Source organism: Silene latifolia, chromosome 3 (genome assembly GCF_048544455.1).
Source record: "Silene latifolia isolate original U9 population chromosome 3, ASM4854445v1, whole genome shotgun sequence".
In the NCBI taxonomy this organism is placed as follows: Eukaryota; Viridiplantae; Streptophyta; class Magnoliopsida; order Caryophyllales; family Caryophyllaceae; genus Silene; species Silene latifolia.
This window is the reverse complement of record NC_133528.1, coordinates 129,486,259-129,505,468: the sequence shown is the minus strand read 5'-3', so window position 1 is coordinate 129,505,468 and position 19,210 is coordinate 129,486,259. Positions and strand designations below refer to the sequence as shown.

At 35.0% G+C, this 19,210-nt stretch overlaps 1 protein-coding gene and 1 long non-coding RNA gene across 2 annotated transcripts; one reads left to right on the top strand and one right to left on the bottom strand.

Annotated features, from left to right (window-relative positions):
* The first annotated feature begins 9,449 nt into the window (after nt 1-9,449).
* On the top strand, nt 9,450-16,473 carry LOC141646280 (uncharacterized). The gene is made up of 2 exons (XR_012545475.1): nt 9,450-9,802; nt 16,212-16,473. It is a non-coding gene; the product is annotated as an uncharacterized LOC141646280 (long non-coding RNA).
* Nucleotides 16,474-17,516: 1,043 nt separating this feature from the next.
* Nucleotides 17,517-18,218, bottom strand: LOC141649677 (secreted RxLR effector protein 161-like). The gene has a single exon (XM_074458359.1). The coding sequence runs from the start codon at nt 18,216-18,218 to the stop codon at nt 17,517-17,519; it is 702 nt and encodes a 233-aa protein (XP_074314460.1).
* Between the last annotated feature and the right edge of the window lie 992 nt (nt 18,219-19,210).

Here is a 19,210-nt window from a genome sequence, read left to right as displayed (position 1 = left end):
AGGTTGCGAGTTGGCTTGTTTCAGAACAGAGTAGTTCTTGAACTTATGTCACAACCGGAGTAGGTTGTTGTCTTTTTATTGTACATGTTTTTAGTAGTAGGAGTAGATCACTAAAATTAATCAATAAAAAGTATATTGGACGTAGGCACTTGAGTTCTTGCCGAACCAATTCAAAAATCTCGTGTTTGATTTTCTTTGTTTTATTCCGCTGCTCTTTACTTTGTTTGTCTTGCTTTGCTTAACCTTCGAAGTAACAGTTCCACATACTGTCACATTTGGTCTGCAGTCTGCACTCCATAAACTGAGACAAATAGCTACAGTCAGAACAGTTGTTATTTTCATACTTCAGCAAACATTCATTTTAATACTCGTTTAATCTCGCTATATTATTCGAAGTATTCTCTCATCTCTTTTGTTCCTATAACTCACTTTAAATTAATAAAGTTGAAGTTAAAATTTTTAAATAGTACTTAATTCACCCCCTCCCCCTCTTAGGTACTTGAATCCATAAACTCAACAAGGCCTCGTTTGGTTCATCTTGTAGTTTGATTAACACCGGAAAATGCAATTCACGTGAATTATTTTCCTATATACAAATTCACGTGAATCCGAAAAACTTGTTTGGTTGCGGATGTAGGAGTTGAATTCCTATGAGTTGTCAACTACCTAGGGGGGAGTAGGTAATCCAACTCCTCCATCATGTAGGGATTCAAAACTCCTAGGAAAATTGAATGCCTACATTTTGCCAAAAAAATGGCAACCAAACACTCTCCATTTTTTATAATTTATGGGATTTTAATTTTCCCATGAATTAGATAGGCAATCAAACAAGGCCTAAAATTTGCATATGTAGATATATGAAGAAACTGTTTAATATATGAGTCAAAATATTAAGCCCAATTATGAAAGTTATTATTTGATAAGATATTCGAATACATTATATATATACTAATAGAATAACTTCCTAAATTAAGACCCGACTTATAGCTAAAACATTTTAGGCGGGAAAACTCCAAGCTTTTCCTAATCATTTACTCTTAATAGAGGATTATTCATACCTCTCTCCTATCATCAAACTCACCCAACTCTTTTACTCTTAATACCCGTGCCTACAAACAAAGGGAAGAAAATAGTGAATATGTGGGAGTATTAAAAATTACAAAAGTTTGAAAATTTATTCCCAATATTTTTGTTGTCTTTTCCAAACAAGTCATGTAAATAGGTCAATGTAAAGTCTAATAAAATTTTAAAGTTATGACGTGTAGGTGGTAGGTCATATAATTATGCTAAAAACAAATATTTTAGCGTAGAAAGTAGGGTTAAATATGACTATATGCTTTTAAGAGGACCATAGCCCTAGGTGTATCACAATTCTGATTGCCCCCCATCACAAGAGCAACTAAGTCCATTACAAAAGGTCGTACAAAGTTTCAAATAAATTTTTCAGCCCTGTCACTTGAATCTTGTAGAGCGTGCTTGGCAGCGCATCGGGAACAATATTTTTTTTTCCCTTTTTGTCAACATCGGGAACAATATTAGTAAATGTAGATAAGATTTCAATAATAGTTATATTTAGGCAAAATTAGGATTTACCACCTAATAAGTTCCATTTTTTACAAATTACCACCTATTTTGTTTAACTTTACAAATAACCACCTAATTTTCATATTTATTCACACCAATCTTACTTATTTTACATTCTTGTGACGCTTTTGTGTAATTATCGACTTAATTTCATTTTAACGACTCCCGAATATTTTCGGGACCAAACTACCCTTGCTAAATACTCCATCCCGAATATTTCATACACACACATTAACCAATTGAACAAAACTACAAACCCCCCAAACTAACCCAGAAAATGTCATCTTGAATCATCATCATCATCATCTATCTTTTGAGGCGATTATTATGTCATTTTGTTGTGCTATAAGTCATTTGGTGGCATTTTGATTGATAAAGAGGTCGCCGGTGGTTCAAAGGGCGGCTTGTGTGGCTCGGACTTCTGGATAGTGGATAGTGGGATGACGGATGATCTACTAGCAGGTCGTGGATTGGGATGACGTTGTACGGCTGCTCCCCATACGCCGCCGTGACATTACTGATAATATTAGTGGGCTTAGGGTTTTGGGATTGTAGATCTGTAGGAGTAATTCATAAGGGAGTGGTAAGGTAAGATCTGAGGGCGATTGTATTAATCCGAGTCAATGAGACTGATTCTATAAAGACGGAGTGAATTTGAATCGTGGTTTCATCACTTGTGTCATCGCCATTTATGACTATAAAAAGGATGATTCTTATTGGTCCTTTGTTTTTATTTTGGATGTGTGACTCAATTAATTAATGTTTGAGTCCTTTTGTTGGCTACTTCCTTCACATGAACAGATGCACTTGTCTAATAATCGACTCAAAATCGACTCAAAGGATAGAAGATGATGATGATGATTCAAGATAATTTTTTTCTGGGTTAGTTTGGGGTTTTGTTTCAATTGGTTTAATGTGGGTGAGTAGGAAATAAGTGGAGATTATATGTAATTAGGATTTAGTAAGGGTAGTTTGGTCATGAAAATGAGCGGAAGTCGTTAAAATGAAATCGAGTCGATAATTGTGCAAAACCGTCACAAGAACTTAAAATAAGTAAGATTGGTGTGAATAAACATGAAAATTAGGTGGTTATTTGTAAAAAATGAAACTTATTAGGTGGTAAATCATAATTTTGCCTTATATTTATTAATTTAACAGGGTATCAAATCGAGTCCGTTAAATACTGTCACTACCTAGACTAGGGTATTGGACTTGTTTGTTAATCGATATGATGAAACTACTGCGAAGCCCTAAAAAATTAATATTAATACAGTAGCGTCATATAATTTAACATCAAATCTTGCTTAAACTGGACACTATTTGTTTTAAGCTTAAAACGGGTCAAATATTAATACATAATGGTAATAAGAACAATTTTTTTTTTGTTATTTTCTAAGCAATAAATGAGGTGATTTGGTATATATGTATTTAACATGTCTTAAACTTAAGACGTATTAGGATGATATTAGGCCCATTAGGCCCACTGAACTGATGGTGTAATGGCAATTTGATAATACATTGAAGTTGTCAATGATTATGCTGATCTATTCCTTGCCGTTCAACATTCAAACGAATGTTTTCCGTTGTTCGAAATTTGTCATCCAAAATGGACGCAGTAATAGCTTTTCCAAAAAAAACAAAGAAAAAAAAAATTCTGTCTTTTCCTTTGAAATTTAATTAATCGTCTTTTACTTCGTTTAAGGTGGTACTTGATTTATTTGGAGTCCGAAAAAATTAACGTTCTCCAGATCTTAAAATTGACGGTTAATTTTCCGTTTTATCGATATTTGTCAGGTTCGATTAGGGTTCCTGCAAATTAACTCATACTTTCGACAAGTCCGAAAAACTTAACGTTCTTGTTCGAAGAAATGTCTAGCGAGTCTTTATACTCGTATCTTACCACTTTTCGAAGACGAAGATGATTGATGAAGATCGAAAAAGATGAAGATTTAATTTTTTTTCTTTTTATATTTTCTTTGTATTTCTCCAATCGTAAAGTTCGTACTACTTACTGCCTTTACGATTGCGGGAGGGTATTAGGATGATATTAGGCCCATTAGGGTTTAATAGTGACGGCTACGTCTAGCTGTCTCTGGGGTTTAGTAATGCTTAGGGTTCGTCTAGCTGTCTCTAGGGTTTAGTAATGCTTAGGGTTTTCTTGTAAGGTATTATAAATACCGATCAGTCTACTGATATCAAGAACACAACTGAATACAATTATCTTTTATGAATTCTCCCCTCTATAATCTTAACAAGACGGATAGTGTCCGTCTTAAACGAGAATTTCTGATAATTCAAAGTTGGCAATGGAATACTAGTATTATAAGTAAATTATAAATCTCTTTACTTATGAATAATGTCTAGTGGTAGGGGACCTTATGAGAGCGGAGGTCGACGATGAACGACAATCATATACGAAGTTTGTGTCGCGGGAATCCAGTAATATTTTATATACCAAGATAGTAATATAATAATAAAAAGAGAAAATTGTTGATTATAGCCTTTTATAAACCTCATTTTGAAAATTACAGCCTTATATAATTTTTTTTGAAAATTACATCCAAAATATTACTTTTCTTCTAAAATTGCACCAACTTGAGTTTTCCGGTGAATTTTTATGATGTTTTTATGATGTTTGGGGTGATTAATTGGTTTGTGTTAAGGAGAGGTAAGAAATTTGGGTAAGTAGGCTCTCAAATAATAAAGGGTACATCATAAAAAACATCATCAAAAATCACCAAAAACCTCAAGTTGGTGCAATTTTAGAAGAAAAGTAATATTTTGGATGTAATTTTCAAAAAAAATTATATAAGGCTGTAATTTTCAAAATGAGATTTATAAAAGGCTGTAATCAACAATTTTCTCTAATAAAAATATGCATGTGATTCCTGTAATGATATTTCTTATATTAAATTCCATGGCTTTTGTATATGCTCCCTTTTGATTTCAACTTTCAGTATTTATTTTTCTATAAATAAATAAGTGGAATGGCGATACACTTGCACCAAACGAGTAACAAAAGATATAATACAGAAAACAGTCATAGGATAGCCATATCAGTGATCTAATCTAAGTTCAGGTATTCATCCCATTTCTTCTTTCTCATTCTATACTTTTTTTGTTGAGATATGTTATATAGTGTAGTAAGCTATCCGTCTTAGCATAAAACGGTTAAAGTATCATCTCATATGTGCATATAAAACAAATCTATTGTTTTTCTCTATGTATTTTGTTTTTGTTTTACTCTAATAATATGACCGGTTTTAAGCTTAAGATGAATATGCTCGTCTTAAATGAGAATTGAATTTGTGTCGTGGACTTGTGGTATTCTTATACTTTGGAGTTTCAGGTTTGAACTATAGATTGTAAAAACGGTGGTCTAAGGACTCTTATTAAAGGATTTTAAGTGGAAAGCTTGAGACCATAATTTTCTCCGTCTTAACTTCCCATTTAAATCTCATTAACATTTGCTTAAGTGCACTATTACAAAACTATTTTTCTGACATGCATATTAAAAAGAGGAAAATTTGATATTAATTTAGAAGATCGGGAATAAATTACACATAAATTAAACATTTAATACCCTTTTAAATTTGGTGATGCTTATTCATGTACGAGTTTTACTCTTTCATGAACATAAATGACCATAATACCCTTTTTATTTTAATGATTTTTATTTTAATACCCTTCTCTCATTCTCTCTCTATCTCTTTCATTTACTCTTTTCTCACTTTAACTACCACCATCCAACCACCACAATCCGTTAGCCATCATTCACCACCCTCACTGCTGCCTCCATTGTATCACCAACCGTCTTGACAACCTCCTCAGACAATTAAAAAAAGAAATACAAAACATTTAACAAAAAAAAAAAAAAATGAACGAAAATGAAAAACGAAAAAATCAAACAAGCAAAGGAGTAACGCAGTAACATGGTTTTCAATCTATTCATGTACTGCCGCCGGAAAGTATACTCTATACTCTTTTATGGCCGTCCCTCACGCCAATGTCGGAACGGTTTAAACAAACCCTAAATTAATTAGGGTAAATAAATTCTTTAATTTGATACTTTTATAATATAATTGATAAAATTAAGAATTAGAATTATTACTCGATCGATACGAGAATTACCATCCATAATTGTGTAATTTGACGGATTTGACTAATTTTGTGGATTCGATTAAATTTGTGAGGAGAAAATTAGAGAGTTTTTTTTGTTTTGTTTCTAGGCAAAGGGCATGCTATGGAAAAATAATGAAAAAAAGTCCATAAAAGAGTAAAACTCGTCCATGAATGAGCAACTACGTTAATTTAAAAGATAGAGAATAAATTACACATAAATCAACGCAATTAATGCATGTATTAGTATTTATTTTTTCTTTTTATTTCTCTTCAAAAGAAGCTCAAAATTAAATCATTAGTATTTATTGAGTTGATGTAGTCATTATGAAATTGAAACTATTTTATCACACATCATTCATAAATAATCTTTATCCGCTTTTTATAAAAATTTTAAGAGGAGTGTAAGTCGAGAAAAAAAAAAGTTTTCATATTAACTTGCCCAAATCTACCTAGTATAAAAGCTAGGTTCTTTAAATGATTCTGATTGGCCGATAAAATTCATAAAATTGACTTTGTATGGGTCCCCCCAGGTTCTACCTCTCATTTAATTACCCTCTCTCCTCTATAATAAATTTCTACTCTATTTTGATTATTCAATTGTCAATTCTTAATTACTCAATTCAATAATTAGTGATAATAATTGTAAACCAGTTATCACTCTCCAACCCACTTTAAATAATTTTGTTGACTTTTAATTTCAACAAGTCAACTGTTACATAAAAAAAAATAGTTTCATGTTAAAAAAATGATGTTTAAAAAAGAAGTATGAAGTATAGTAAATAAATATAAATTCCTTTAAAAATAATATCTTAATAAAAAAATACCAAGTATCTAAAAATATTATGTGTATAATTGTTTTGCGGAAATAAATCTAATCATTCGGAATACATCGACCTATTTAAAAAAAATTAAATCACCATAATAATTATAATTATACTACCGAATCTTTTAAAAACTGTAGATTTGAAGGTTTTCGAAAAAAATATTGATAAATCTTTTAAAATGAAAAAAATACGAGTAACAATTAATGTAGAAGTGGAGATTTTCGGAGAAAAAAGGCAAAAAAAAAAATATTTACGAATAATTCTCTAAAAGAAACATAAAAAAATACTTTAATGAATATACTAAAATATAATAAATAAGAAATAATCAAATAAGAAGCATATTAGATCTGAAAAAATCTTGGAAAAAACATATTGACAATTTTAAAAATCGAAAAAAAATATGTACTTTGAAATGGACCAAGCGAATAAAAGAACCCAGAGTATAATTTTTGGATGATAGTTACATGAATTTCTTCTACTTATACTCTTCAATTAACTCCAATATTGACATTAAATTTATTAACTTCGAATCTAAAAGGCATTAAAGATTAAAGAATATGTATATTGATGTAAATTGTCGATAGGCAGAAATTAGAGGAAAATTTATCTTTATTTTTTCTGTTAGGCTGGAGTCCCGATAGAGATCGGAATAAGAGGTGAAAAGTGTGAAGGTGATACTTGAGAACGGGTAGGATCACAAAAGGAGAAAAATGATGATGAACAAAGATTGGTTTAAATGAGCTTAAAAATATAATAGGTGACTGATGAGGAGTGCGGCGGAACTTTAAGATAGGGGTAGAGAGCCACATGAAATGGGACGAGGGGGTAAAATGAGTGAGGAGGTGGCTGGGTATGGTTAGTTACTTAAAACATATTTTTGGTTATTATGTATAATTTGTTTAGCTTTTAAGTTTTGGTAGGTTTATCCGTTTATATGTCAAAATCAGAATTTATAGGTAGGTAATACAGACTTACGGAGTACGTAGTAGTGAATAATAGAGCGTACGATAGTAGTGAATAATATGGGATATGGTAGTTTTGTGAAGCGGTTTTGCCGATAAGACGATTTTATTGTCTAAAAATACAAATTATTTATTAGCATTAAATAAAAAGTTTTCTAATAAAAATAGACCGTTTTACAGTATGATGTCATACTATTCTATAATTTTGTGTAAGGGGCATATTTGTCATTTTGTGAAAAGTTATTTACCTGATACGGAAATAGATAACGAATGAATAATATACTAAAAATAAAAACAGATAACAAATGATTCGGCTAGAGGGAATAATAGTTTTGAACTCATATTTTAGTCATATTTGCATTTAAAGAACTGAAAATGTCGGCCCAATTACAATTTAGGCACATTAGGATTGTTGATCTAAATATTATAGGAGTATAATTTATAGATGTACCTTTATTTTAACATGTCGAGATAATATATACTCCCTCCATTCAACTCCACTTTACATGTATTCCATTTCCGTCCATTCAACTCCACTTTACAGGTTTCCTTATTTGGCTAAAAAAATGTCTCTTCCGTCGGCCCTCCATAAAAGATTTTTCTTTGTTCTTTATATCAGTTTAAATGTATTAAAATCATGTTATATTCACTAGATACTTTTAACCAATTTAATTGATCATGAATTTAAAATTCATTTAAAAACATATTATATTTTTCTTTTATCTTTATGGCCGGAAAAAAAAACTTATATTTTGCTTGAATATATTCACATCGCTGTTTCTTTTGCGATGGCAATAATCAAAGTCAAGGATAATCATACTCATTTAAGTGCTCTTATATACAATGATAAATTGACAACGCATGTTATTAATTACGACCCGTGCATTTTCTGCACGGGTTTAAAACTAGTAATAATATAATCTCTAGACCTTTAATTAGGATTACAAATTTACAACTTAATACTTCAAACTCATGTCTAGGAAGCTACGACTTGCATAACCAACAAATTAAAATTAGCACCAAGCATGATAACATGATTTTTGAACAACTAAAATGGTGCTCACATTAATAGGATACTAACTAACCACTAACTAAAATGTAAGAAAACTAATTTAATAAATTTTGGAGCACCAACTCCCATATATAGTTTTAACAAATGTGTATGTATCCTCTTAAAAATTATAATGAAACTAAAAAATAATATATATAAACTTAATTAAATTTTAATTTTGACATCAAAAAATTAAAATATAACTAAAAAGTTTTAAGAACTCATAATAAAGAGTACACATAGTCTTGAACAAGCTAAGTTAATACAACTTAATACTTCAAACTAAAGTCTAGGACATCACGATATGCATAACCAACACATTAGCCCTAAGTAGGGCAGAGCGCGGATCAGATATCTGATCCAAAGTATTAGTTCGTATCGAATATTTATATTATAAATTCCTAAAATCAGATATTCATATCCAACCAAATGTTTCGGATAACCATTGTTTGGATATCTAAAATAATCGGATTGAATGCGGATATCCATCGTCTTACATGATATGATTTTCTTTCGTATTCTTACTCCAATATAATGTTTTCGACCTAAAATTTAAGTAACACTTACATATTTCTCTAATATTTTACACTTTAGTTAAATTGTTGTATCAGATAAAATTATATTTTTTCGAAACTATACTAGAAAACTATAGTTTCGGATCGGATCAGATATCCAAATGTTTTAATTCTAATATCCATATTCAACCCAAGACCAAACATAACTTTCAGATCAGATATCCAAAAATTTGGATAGGATACGAATCAGATATCGGATCGGTTTAGATAATCGGATTTTTTGCTCGCCCAAAACCTAAGCATGATAACATGATTTTTGAACAACTAAAATGGTGCTCACATTAATATATAGAAAACTAACTAACCACTGACTAAAATGTAGGAAGCTAATTTAATAAATTTTGGAGCACCAACTCCAACCCTTCTAACAAATGCTTATATACCCTTTTAAAAACAAAAGAATATGATCATAATTTGTTTGCAATCGTTATTGTTTTAGCAATTGAGGGCATACAAAAGATGGATAACAGCAGCAGCAGCAGTTCATCTATTAATAATGAAGATCTTCCTGAGATTAGAGTTAGATTTTCGGATATGAAAGTCCGCATCGAGATAACCTGTAGGAAGCAAAGGGGTACTTTAACTAATATTATGAACAAGGTTGAAGAACTACAACTCAACATCACCCATACTAATACCATGACTATTGGGGAAGACACACATGTTACAACCATTGTTGCCCAGGTATATATTTTACTCTTAGTCTCGCATCTCTACTGTACTTTTGAATAATTATCTATCGATCTAGAATAAATTTCGGACTCATTTTTTTAAGAAAAAAATGGAAGGAAATGAAGATTGGGGAGACGAATGTTAGAGATAATCATTTTAGAATCAAGTCATACTAGTAATATTATTTTAGAATCAAGTCATACTGTAGTCTGTATTTGTTTAGAGGTCCAACCTCGGCCAATGGAGCTTGGTTTTGTACTTTTGTTCATATAATAACTCAATATTATGTTTTAGTTGATCAAAATGAATGTTTTGATTTCAAATATTTACATAAATCCTAAAAATTATTGATTCCTGCTTATTTGGAAAAATACGTTTTTTGGTACGCATTTGGAAAAATACGTTAAGATGGAGTTATGCTTGATAAATTGCACTCAATCATGTCTTACTCTTGTAGTTAAGACTTAAGAGGGAGGTATATATTACTAACAATAGGTCTCAGTTTTAAATCCTCTTCCCATCTGTTGTAATACGACTACAGATTAAGTGCACGCTTCGTTAGATAAGAAAAAAGAGAATAGATTTATTGACCATTAATATGCTAACTAGTGTAGAAATGAACAGTTTTGTTAGATGACAATATTAGAGATTATAACGATTAATTTACTTACTTAATTTGTAACTAGTTTAGATCCCGTGCGAATGCACGGATTTTTAGATCGTGATATATAAAGAAATTAACATATACGGAGTAATAATTAAAGTTTTAATTTTGTGTTAATGGTCGACAAATAAATATAATATTTAAGATACAGTTTTGGTTAAAAAGTAATTATAATATGAGTAAAATATATAGACGCCTTACAATCTAACATATACCGTATAAATATTCACACGTAAAATAATAGATAATTTAAAGTTCTTTGGTAGAATATATTTTGTATAAATATTCACAAATAAGAATTATATATAAGGTAGGCCAACATTTCTATGGAATATAGAAGAAGCAAAAATATTAAGCCCAAAACGTGAGAATAATTACCTAACATATTAAGGACTAATTTATAGCTGAAGTAATTTGAGCGGGAAAATTCTTAAATTCGCCTATTCTTTTAGTAAATAGAGGATTTAATGATAAAATCTATGATTATTAGAGTCAAGTTAATTAGCAACTTAGTTTGGAATTTAATATTTATGATCATTTATTAGTAAATAAAATAGAATTTTTTGGAAACTTTTTTTATAAGACGGGAAAGTTTATAGTTGTGTTATTCTTTTAGTATATAGGAAATTCGGGCAAATTCACATATTGAAGGAATGGAGAAAATATACGGTCTTCCAATATACATATTGTAATAATAGATTCACTCATTATGTCATTCTTTTAGCTATAAAAAAAATTCACACATGTACTATCTTGACAGTTAATGATAATTTTGTTAATGAGATATGTTGGTCAAATGTGCTATTATCCCCATTTGCTATTTAAATTTGTTATGAGTAAATACAAGAGTTTATATAGCTACACATAGGTCAAAAGGAAAACCTAAAATACTACAAAATAGGAGAAAACTAAGCTAACAACTAACAATAAGATTTACAGTAGCTAACAATTAGGAAGACTAATATCAAGAAGTTAGTTGCGTAAGATATTTCCAACAATTAAGGAGTTGGTTGATGTATATCTTTGACATTCCCGCTCAAGATGGACGGTCTTTGACGGAGTCCAATCTTGCTAGATAATTCAAAAAAGCGCGGTTTGTGAAGCGGTTTAGTTAACGTGTCTGCCAACTGATCGGTGCCATTGATATGTTGTACCTGAATGGAGCCTTGTCGAACCTGTTCTTTGACGAAATGAAACGAGAATGCAAGGTGCTTCATTCTAGAATGGAATACAGGATTCGCTGAATAGTTCGTGGCACTCAAATTGTCACAGAAAATCGTGGGAGCATGGAGTTGAGTTAATCCAAGCTCTTGGAGAAGCGAGTGTAACCAAAGCAATTCGGAAGTAGTGTTATTTATAGCACGAAATTCCGCTTCCGTCGAGGATAAAGATAGGGCCCGTTGCTTCTTGGAAGACCATGAAATTAGATTTCGACCAAGGTAGCCGGAAGTGGACACAAAATCATTTGGATCGCCTCTCCAATCCGCGTCACAAAACGCATGAAGACCGAGAGGGGAGGACTTCGTGAATTGTATGCCCAGGTGAAGTGTGCCCCTAAGATAACGGAGGAGCTGTTTGAGAGCAGACCAGTGAGACGAGGTGGGGTGATTGAGGAATTGAGCTAGTTTATTGACGGGAAACGCAATGTCGGGTCGAGTGAGTGAGAGATATTTAAGACTACCAACGAGGGCGCGGTAGTCAGTCTCATTTTCGATTGGTTGGGAGGGTTCTTTAACTAGTGGAGGGTGGGGTAACATGGGTGTAGAGGCAGTCTTGCATTCTTGCATATTGTATTTATGTAGTAGGTCGGATAAATACTTGGTTTGATTTAAATGTAAGCCTTGTTTGGTGGGTGTGACTTCAATTCCCAAGAAGTAAGACAGCGGTCCTAAATCTTTAAGGGAGAATTTGGCCGAGATTTGTGTAATAAATGTGTTAATATGAGATAGGTTCGGTCCAGTGACGATAATATCGTCTACATAGACGAGCACAAATAGTCGAGTGTGTTCGGTGTTGTAGATAAATAAAGACGTTTCTGAGATAGAGTTTTTAAAACCAAATTGAATGAGATAGTTTTTGAGTTCGGTATACCATGTCCTTGGAGCTTGTTTGAGACCGTAGATGGCCTTGTTGAGCTTGCAGACGTAATCGGGTTTGTCGGAATTCACAAAACCAGGGGGTTGTGTCATGAATACCGTGTCAGTAAGATTCCCTTGAAGGAACGCATTGTTGATATCAATTTGATGTAGGTGCCAACCATTTGTTACAGCGAGAGTAAGAATAAGGCGTATTGTGGTCGGTTTTATGACGGGACTAAAGGTCTCTGAATAGTCAATGCCGGGTCGTTGATGGAACCCTTTAGCAACTAAGCGAGCTTTGTGTTGCTTAAGACCGCCATCAGGATTATACTTAATTCGAAATACCCATTTACATCCAACAACATTAGGAGCAAGGTTACGTGGTACGAGTGTCCATGTTTGGTTACGGAGTAGCGCATCATGTTCATCAACCATTGCAGCTCGCCACTTAGGATCAATGAGAGCTTGCTTGGTCGTAGTGGGAGTAACATGAGAGCTAGGTAGGGTCACGGCTTTGGTATACTTGGGATTGGGTTTGACAATGTTGTTGCTTAGTCGGGTAATGGCGCGGGCAGGAGGTGGTGGAGGAGGCGGTGGTGGAGGTGTTGGGCTGGAGGCAGAGGAGGTGGTGGATGGAGGCGAGGTGGTAGTGGGCGAGGGTGTAGCAGTGGGGGTTTGGGTGGGGGTGGTGGTTTGTACTGGATGTGGAGGCAGTAGTGGCAGGAGAAGAAGGAGGGGAGGTCGTGGCAGGGGAAGAAGGCGTGGGAGATCGTGGGGAGGCAGGGGGGATTGAGGGGTGGTCACGGGTGGTAGGGAGTCGATAATTGGGATGGTAAGGTCACACCATTGAGAGGGAGAAAGTGAGGATGAGACGGGTTGCTTTACAAGATCAGAATATGGAAATTCGGTTTCAACAAACCTCACATGTCGAGAAGTGTAAATCTTTTTAGTTGAAGGATCAAAGCACAAATATGCACTTTGGGTGGTGTAGTAACCAACAAAGACGCAGGGGGTGGATTTCGGTTCAAGTTTGTGATTTGTGTACGGTCGGAGCCATGGGTAACAAAGACATCCGAATGAATGAAGTTTTTGATAATTAGGTTGTTGTTGAAAAAGGAGTTTGTAAGGGGTTTCATTGTGAATGGTGATTGATGGTAGGCGATTAATAAGGTACGTAGCAGTGGAAAAAGCATAGGGCCAAAAGGTCATGGGCAGCCGAGCATGGGTAAGGAGTGCGAGCCCAGTTTCAACAATGTGTCGGTGACGACGTTCAGCAAACCCGTTGTGTTCGGGAGTGTGTGGTGGGGAGGTTAAGTGTGTGACTCCATCGTCAAGGAGGGAAGGGTTTAATTTCTTGTATTCGCCACCGTTATCAGAGTAGAATTGGCGAATAGGTTTGTTAAAGAATTTTTCAATTATGGCTTTAAATCGATGGAATGTGGTGAATGTGTCGGATTTTTTCTTTAATGGGTAGAGCCAAAAATAATGGGTATAATGATCAACAAAAATAATATAATATTTGTAGGAGTCATGGGACATAATAGGTGCGGTCCAAAAGTCGGAGAAAATAAGGTCTAGAGGGGCGTGTGATACAAGGGAAGAGACGGAGAAAGGAAGTTTGTGACTTTTATTAATTAAGCATGCATTACAGTGCGAAAATTGGGAAATGCGAAAATTAAATTGCGAACTTAATAATTTTAAAACAACAATTGAAGGGTGTCCTAGACGATGGTGCCACAAGGTGCTCGAAGGGTTGACAGCTACATGGGCTCGGGGTTGGGAGGTTGGAGGAGTCCACTGGTATGAGCCGTCGGTGAAGCGGCCATGGAGGAGAACTCGGCCTGTTTTAAGGTCCTTGAAACAAAAAGAAGAGTGTGAGAAACAGGCAAAAGCATTATTATCTTTGCAGAATTGAGATACGGAAAGTAAAGGGCGAGAAATCGATGGAACTACAAGAACATTAGTAAAATGAAGGGTGTGAGAGAGAGTTGAGAGAGAGAATGAACCATGGTGAGTAATGGGGAGAGTTAAGCCGTCCCCAATTACTAGATCGTCTGGTCCATCATAAGCGGTGTAAAGCGCAAGTGTGTCAAGATCGTTGGTTACATGATGAGAGGCCCCGCTATCAATGAGATAAGAGGTGGAGGGTTGGGTCGAGGTAGTAGCAGTGTGGGCATAAGGGCGAGTTTGTTTCTGCGGTGGTGGTGGGAAGACAACATTGGGATAATCGCGTTTAAAGTCGGGACAATCCCTAATGACATGACCAACATCCCTACAATACTGACACTTCGCTTTAAAGGGTTTAGGTTGGGAGTCGGGTGTGGTAGGGCTACGGGTTTGGGTCTGGTGGTGATTGTGGGTACGGTTTTGATGGTAGTGATTGGGTGGGTTGGATTGGTGGTAATAGCGGGGTTGGGTTTGGGCATAGGTGCGAGTTGCAGCGTGGGCCGATGGAGCAAAGGTGGTGGCGGAGGGTTTGTGCTTGACAGTGAGTTCATGTTGAATCAATTTCTCATGAAATTGTTCAAACGAAATGGGAACATCACGGGCTCGGACCGTATCGATGACGGACTTGTATAACTCGGGATCAAGGCCACTGATAATTTGGGAAGTGATGTCTTCGGGATCCATTGGCTTCCCGAGTTGGGCTAGTTGAGTGGTACATGCTTTGATGGCAAGCATGTATTCGGAAACAGTTTGGTCACCAAGGGTTATGTTACGGAGTCGATCCTTAAGTTGAAGGATATGACCGCGTGACGGATTGGCGTAAGTGGTAGCAAGGGTGGTCCATGCTTCGTGGGATGTGGTAGCATCAAGGAGAAGGGACGAAACCGACTCATCGAGGGTGCCAGCAACGGCACCGAGGATGAGTTGATCTTGTCGGAACCAAGTATTGTAGGCAGGGTTGGGTACGGGGTCAGGGTTTGGTTTAGCATCGGTGGGGTTTGGGGTCACGGTTTCAGGCGGTTGTGGGAGTGTGCCGTCAAGGTATGAAAAGAGGCCATAGCCTTTAAGAAGACGGGTTATTTGGTAGCTCCATGAGCGATATGTGGTGGCCGTGAGTTTGGTGCAGTGAGGAAACGAGATTGATAGGAGTGGTTTGGTGGGTTCGTCAATGTTCGGGATGAAGTTGTTGTTGGATGCCATGGATGAGTCGAAGAAAGGAGGGTGATGGCAAATTGTATGAAAGTCGATATTAGGATCGATGAAGAACCTGATACCATATAAGATAATTGATTGAGTTGATGAATAATTGTATATTAATATGAGTAAATACAAGAGTTTATATAGCTACACATAGGTCAAAAGGAAAACCTAAAATACTATAAAATAGGAGAAAACTAAGCTAACAACTAACAATAATATTTACAGTACCTAACAATTAGGAAGACTAATATCAAGGAGTTAGTTGCGTAAGATATTTCCAACAATTAAGGAGTTGGTTGATGTATATCTTTGACATTATGTTAGTTGCCATATAATCCTCTCGTTTAAATCATCTGTTTACCTTTGATTACAGTTCTACTTACAAAGAATATAATAAGTAAACAAATGATTAAGACGGAGGAAATATACTGATAATTATGTGAAGAGGGTCAAGGGGATATAGTCATTAATTTGATGAACCAACCTATATAGGTATGAATTTAATTAACTGATACTTCTTGTTTACATGCAGATGCAACCACGCTTTAACTTAACAGTAGAGGATGTCGTGAGAGATCTGCGTTCGATTTTCTTGTAGAGTTGTCTTACTCGTTTCTTTCTTCGCCTTTAGCAAATTTGGTTTTGTTAAAATTCCTAAGCTAGTTAGGTAAATTTGGTATACTATATCACCGTACACCTTTTATCTTTTATGTTTTCTCATCTTGGTACTGTTATTGAAATTGCAATGGTGTATCTTTTATTTTAATTTATATGGAGTAGACTTTTATGTTTTATTTGGGCTAAAAATGTAGCTTAGCGTTGTAAACAATAATTATAGGATCTTAATTGCAGTGATAATTACTGATAGATACATACATGGAGTAGTCATTAGATCTGATGAGGAGATTTCTTAAGAATAATAAGAAGATGAATCCTAATGTTTTGCCTTCTCCTGCCTTCCTTAGTCTCTAATTCTCTTTCTGTGTGTTTTCACTCAATTAATATGAATTAGGTTAAAACCACAAACAGGTGTGATCTATTTATATAGGTGGCATGAGGGGCTTAAATAGATAAGCGGGCCTAATATGTTAATGGCCTGTAAACATTAACCGTAATCCACTTATTCTATTACTCCAAAAAAAACCCGAAACATTATTTCTAACCGTTTCTAATTAAAGTGACTGACATCAGTAATTAGGTCCACATAATAGAGAATTAATAATTCTTACATTCTCCCACTTGGACCATATTACTGACCGAAACATAATGTCACGCATAAGTAGAACCATAAGACGCGTAAACGGCCAAATGAACACATAATGGGTTTGTCTTAATTACCCTGGTCATTCCGAACAACTGGTTGAGTCATGGCGGAAACACTACTATACAAGAGAAGTGGTCCTTCCATGTACTACGGACCGATCGTTTAGAATAATCAGTCTGTACAAGGATCAAACATAATCCCCGATAATGTCCTTGAGGAAAAGAACTGATTCTGTTAATCGTGCAACAACAATGTATACAATAACAATAATACGATACAGAAATTGTTCGGAAATCATCATCATAAGAAAACATAAGTTGATTAATCAAAACATAAGTGTCATCATTACAAAATACTAGCAGGATCCAACATAAATGAAAAGCCTTAATGATTATCCTCCAGACCCATATCAGTAGCATGCTTCAGAAATGTCTTTGGAGGTAATCCCTTAGTCAAAGGATCTGCTATGTTAGCACTAGTCATGATGTGCTCAATTGACACAAGTTTTTTCGAACTTCCTCCTTAACCGATAGGTACTTCATTTCCATGTGCTTTATTCCTTTAGAGTACCTATCATTTTTCGAAAAAGAAGACAACTGCGACATTATCACAGTAAATTTTCAGCGGCCTTGCAACGGAATTCATAACGCTAAGCCCTGAAAGAAAGTTCCGCAACCATAAAGCTTGAATAGTAGCCTCAAAGCATGCTACAAATTCAGCTTCCATAGTGGATGAGGCGATAATTGTTTGTTTAGCACTCTTCCAGGAGATTGCTCCCCCAGCCAAAGCAAACACATAACCAAAAGTGCTTTTCCTTGAGTCCACACACCCTCCAAAATCTGAGTCAGCATATCCAATAACCTCAAGCTGATCAGTATGTCTATAAGTGAGTATTTTGTTCATTGTTCCCTTTAAGTACCTTAAAACTTTCTTAGCCGCGCTCCAATGACCCATTCCAGGATTGGACTGATATCGACCCAACATACCCACTGCTAAACTTATGTCAGGTCTTGTACAGACTTGTGCATACATTAAGCTTCCAACCATAGATGCATAAGGAAAGTTTTTCATGGCATTTCGTTCTAGTTCAGTCTTAGGACACATACTCAAGCTGAACTTATCCCCTTTCTGAATAGGAACATCATTGGGATTACATTTTACCATGTTAAATCTTTCTAAGACCTTCATGATATAGGCTTTCTGAGACAATCCTAATGTCCTTTGTGATCTGTCTTGAGATATTTCCACCCCGATCACATAGGACGCCTCTCCCATATCCTTCATCTCAAGTTGCTTGATAGGAAATCTTTAGTTTGACGTAGTAGTCCCAAATCACTGCTCGCGATAAGTATGTAATCGACATATAAGACCAAAAATGCAAACTTACTCCCACTGATCTTCAGGTAGATACACTGATCAACAGTGTTTTCTTGAAACCCAAAGGAGGTAATGGTATTATGGAACTTAATATACCATTGCCGAGAAACTTGCTTAAGCCCATAAATGGATTTCTTTAATATACAGACTTTGTCCTCTTTGCCATCAATAACGAAGCCTTCAGGCTGAGCCATGTAGACTTCTTCTTCCAAACTCCCATTCAAGGATGCCGTTTTCACATCCATTTGATGTAACTCTAAGTCAAAATGAGCTACTAAAGCTAATATAATCCGTAAAGAATCCTTCTTAGAAACTGGAGAGAAGGTTTCATTATAATCAATGCCTTCTTTCTGATTAAAGCCTTTAGCTACCAGTCTGGCTTTATGTCATTCAATATTACCTAAGGAGTCGCGCTTGGTCTTAAAGACCCACTTGCAGCTGACAGCCTTATGACCTATTGGTAAATTGACCAACTCCCAGACCTCATTCTTAGCCATAGACTCCATCTCTTCTTTCATGGCATTAATCCATTTATCGGAATTATTAACGTTCATATCTTGTGAAAACGTAACCGGATCAGTATCCATACTAATGTCAAATTCACATTGTTGTAGATATATTTCATAGTCATCTGGAATAGCTGACCTTCTAGGTCTTGTGGACCTTCTTAATACTATTTCAGTCTTTGTATCAACAACCCCTCGGTGGCGATGTTATCATTCGGGTGAAGGGTTATCAACATTAGGTTCCACAATATCGACTGAGTCAACATTATCATTATGTGGAACTTCATCAATAAAAATTGGGGGCAAAGGAACTAGAATTGCCACCCTAACTTCATTGACGACGACATCCCTTACCTGATCACTCCCACTAACTTCGCCATTCTC

Excerpts from the sequence above, each read along its gene's own strand:
- LOC141649677 (XM_074458359.1), bottom strand. The coding sequence starts at position 18,218 with ATGGGAGAGGCGTCCTATGTGATCGGGGTGGAAATATCTCAAGACAGA.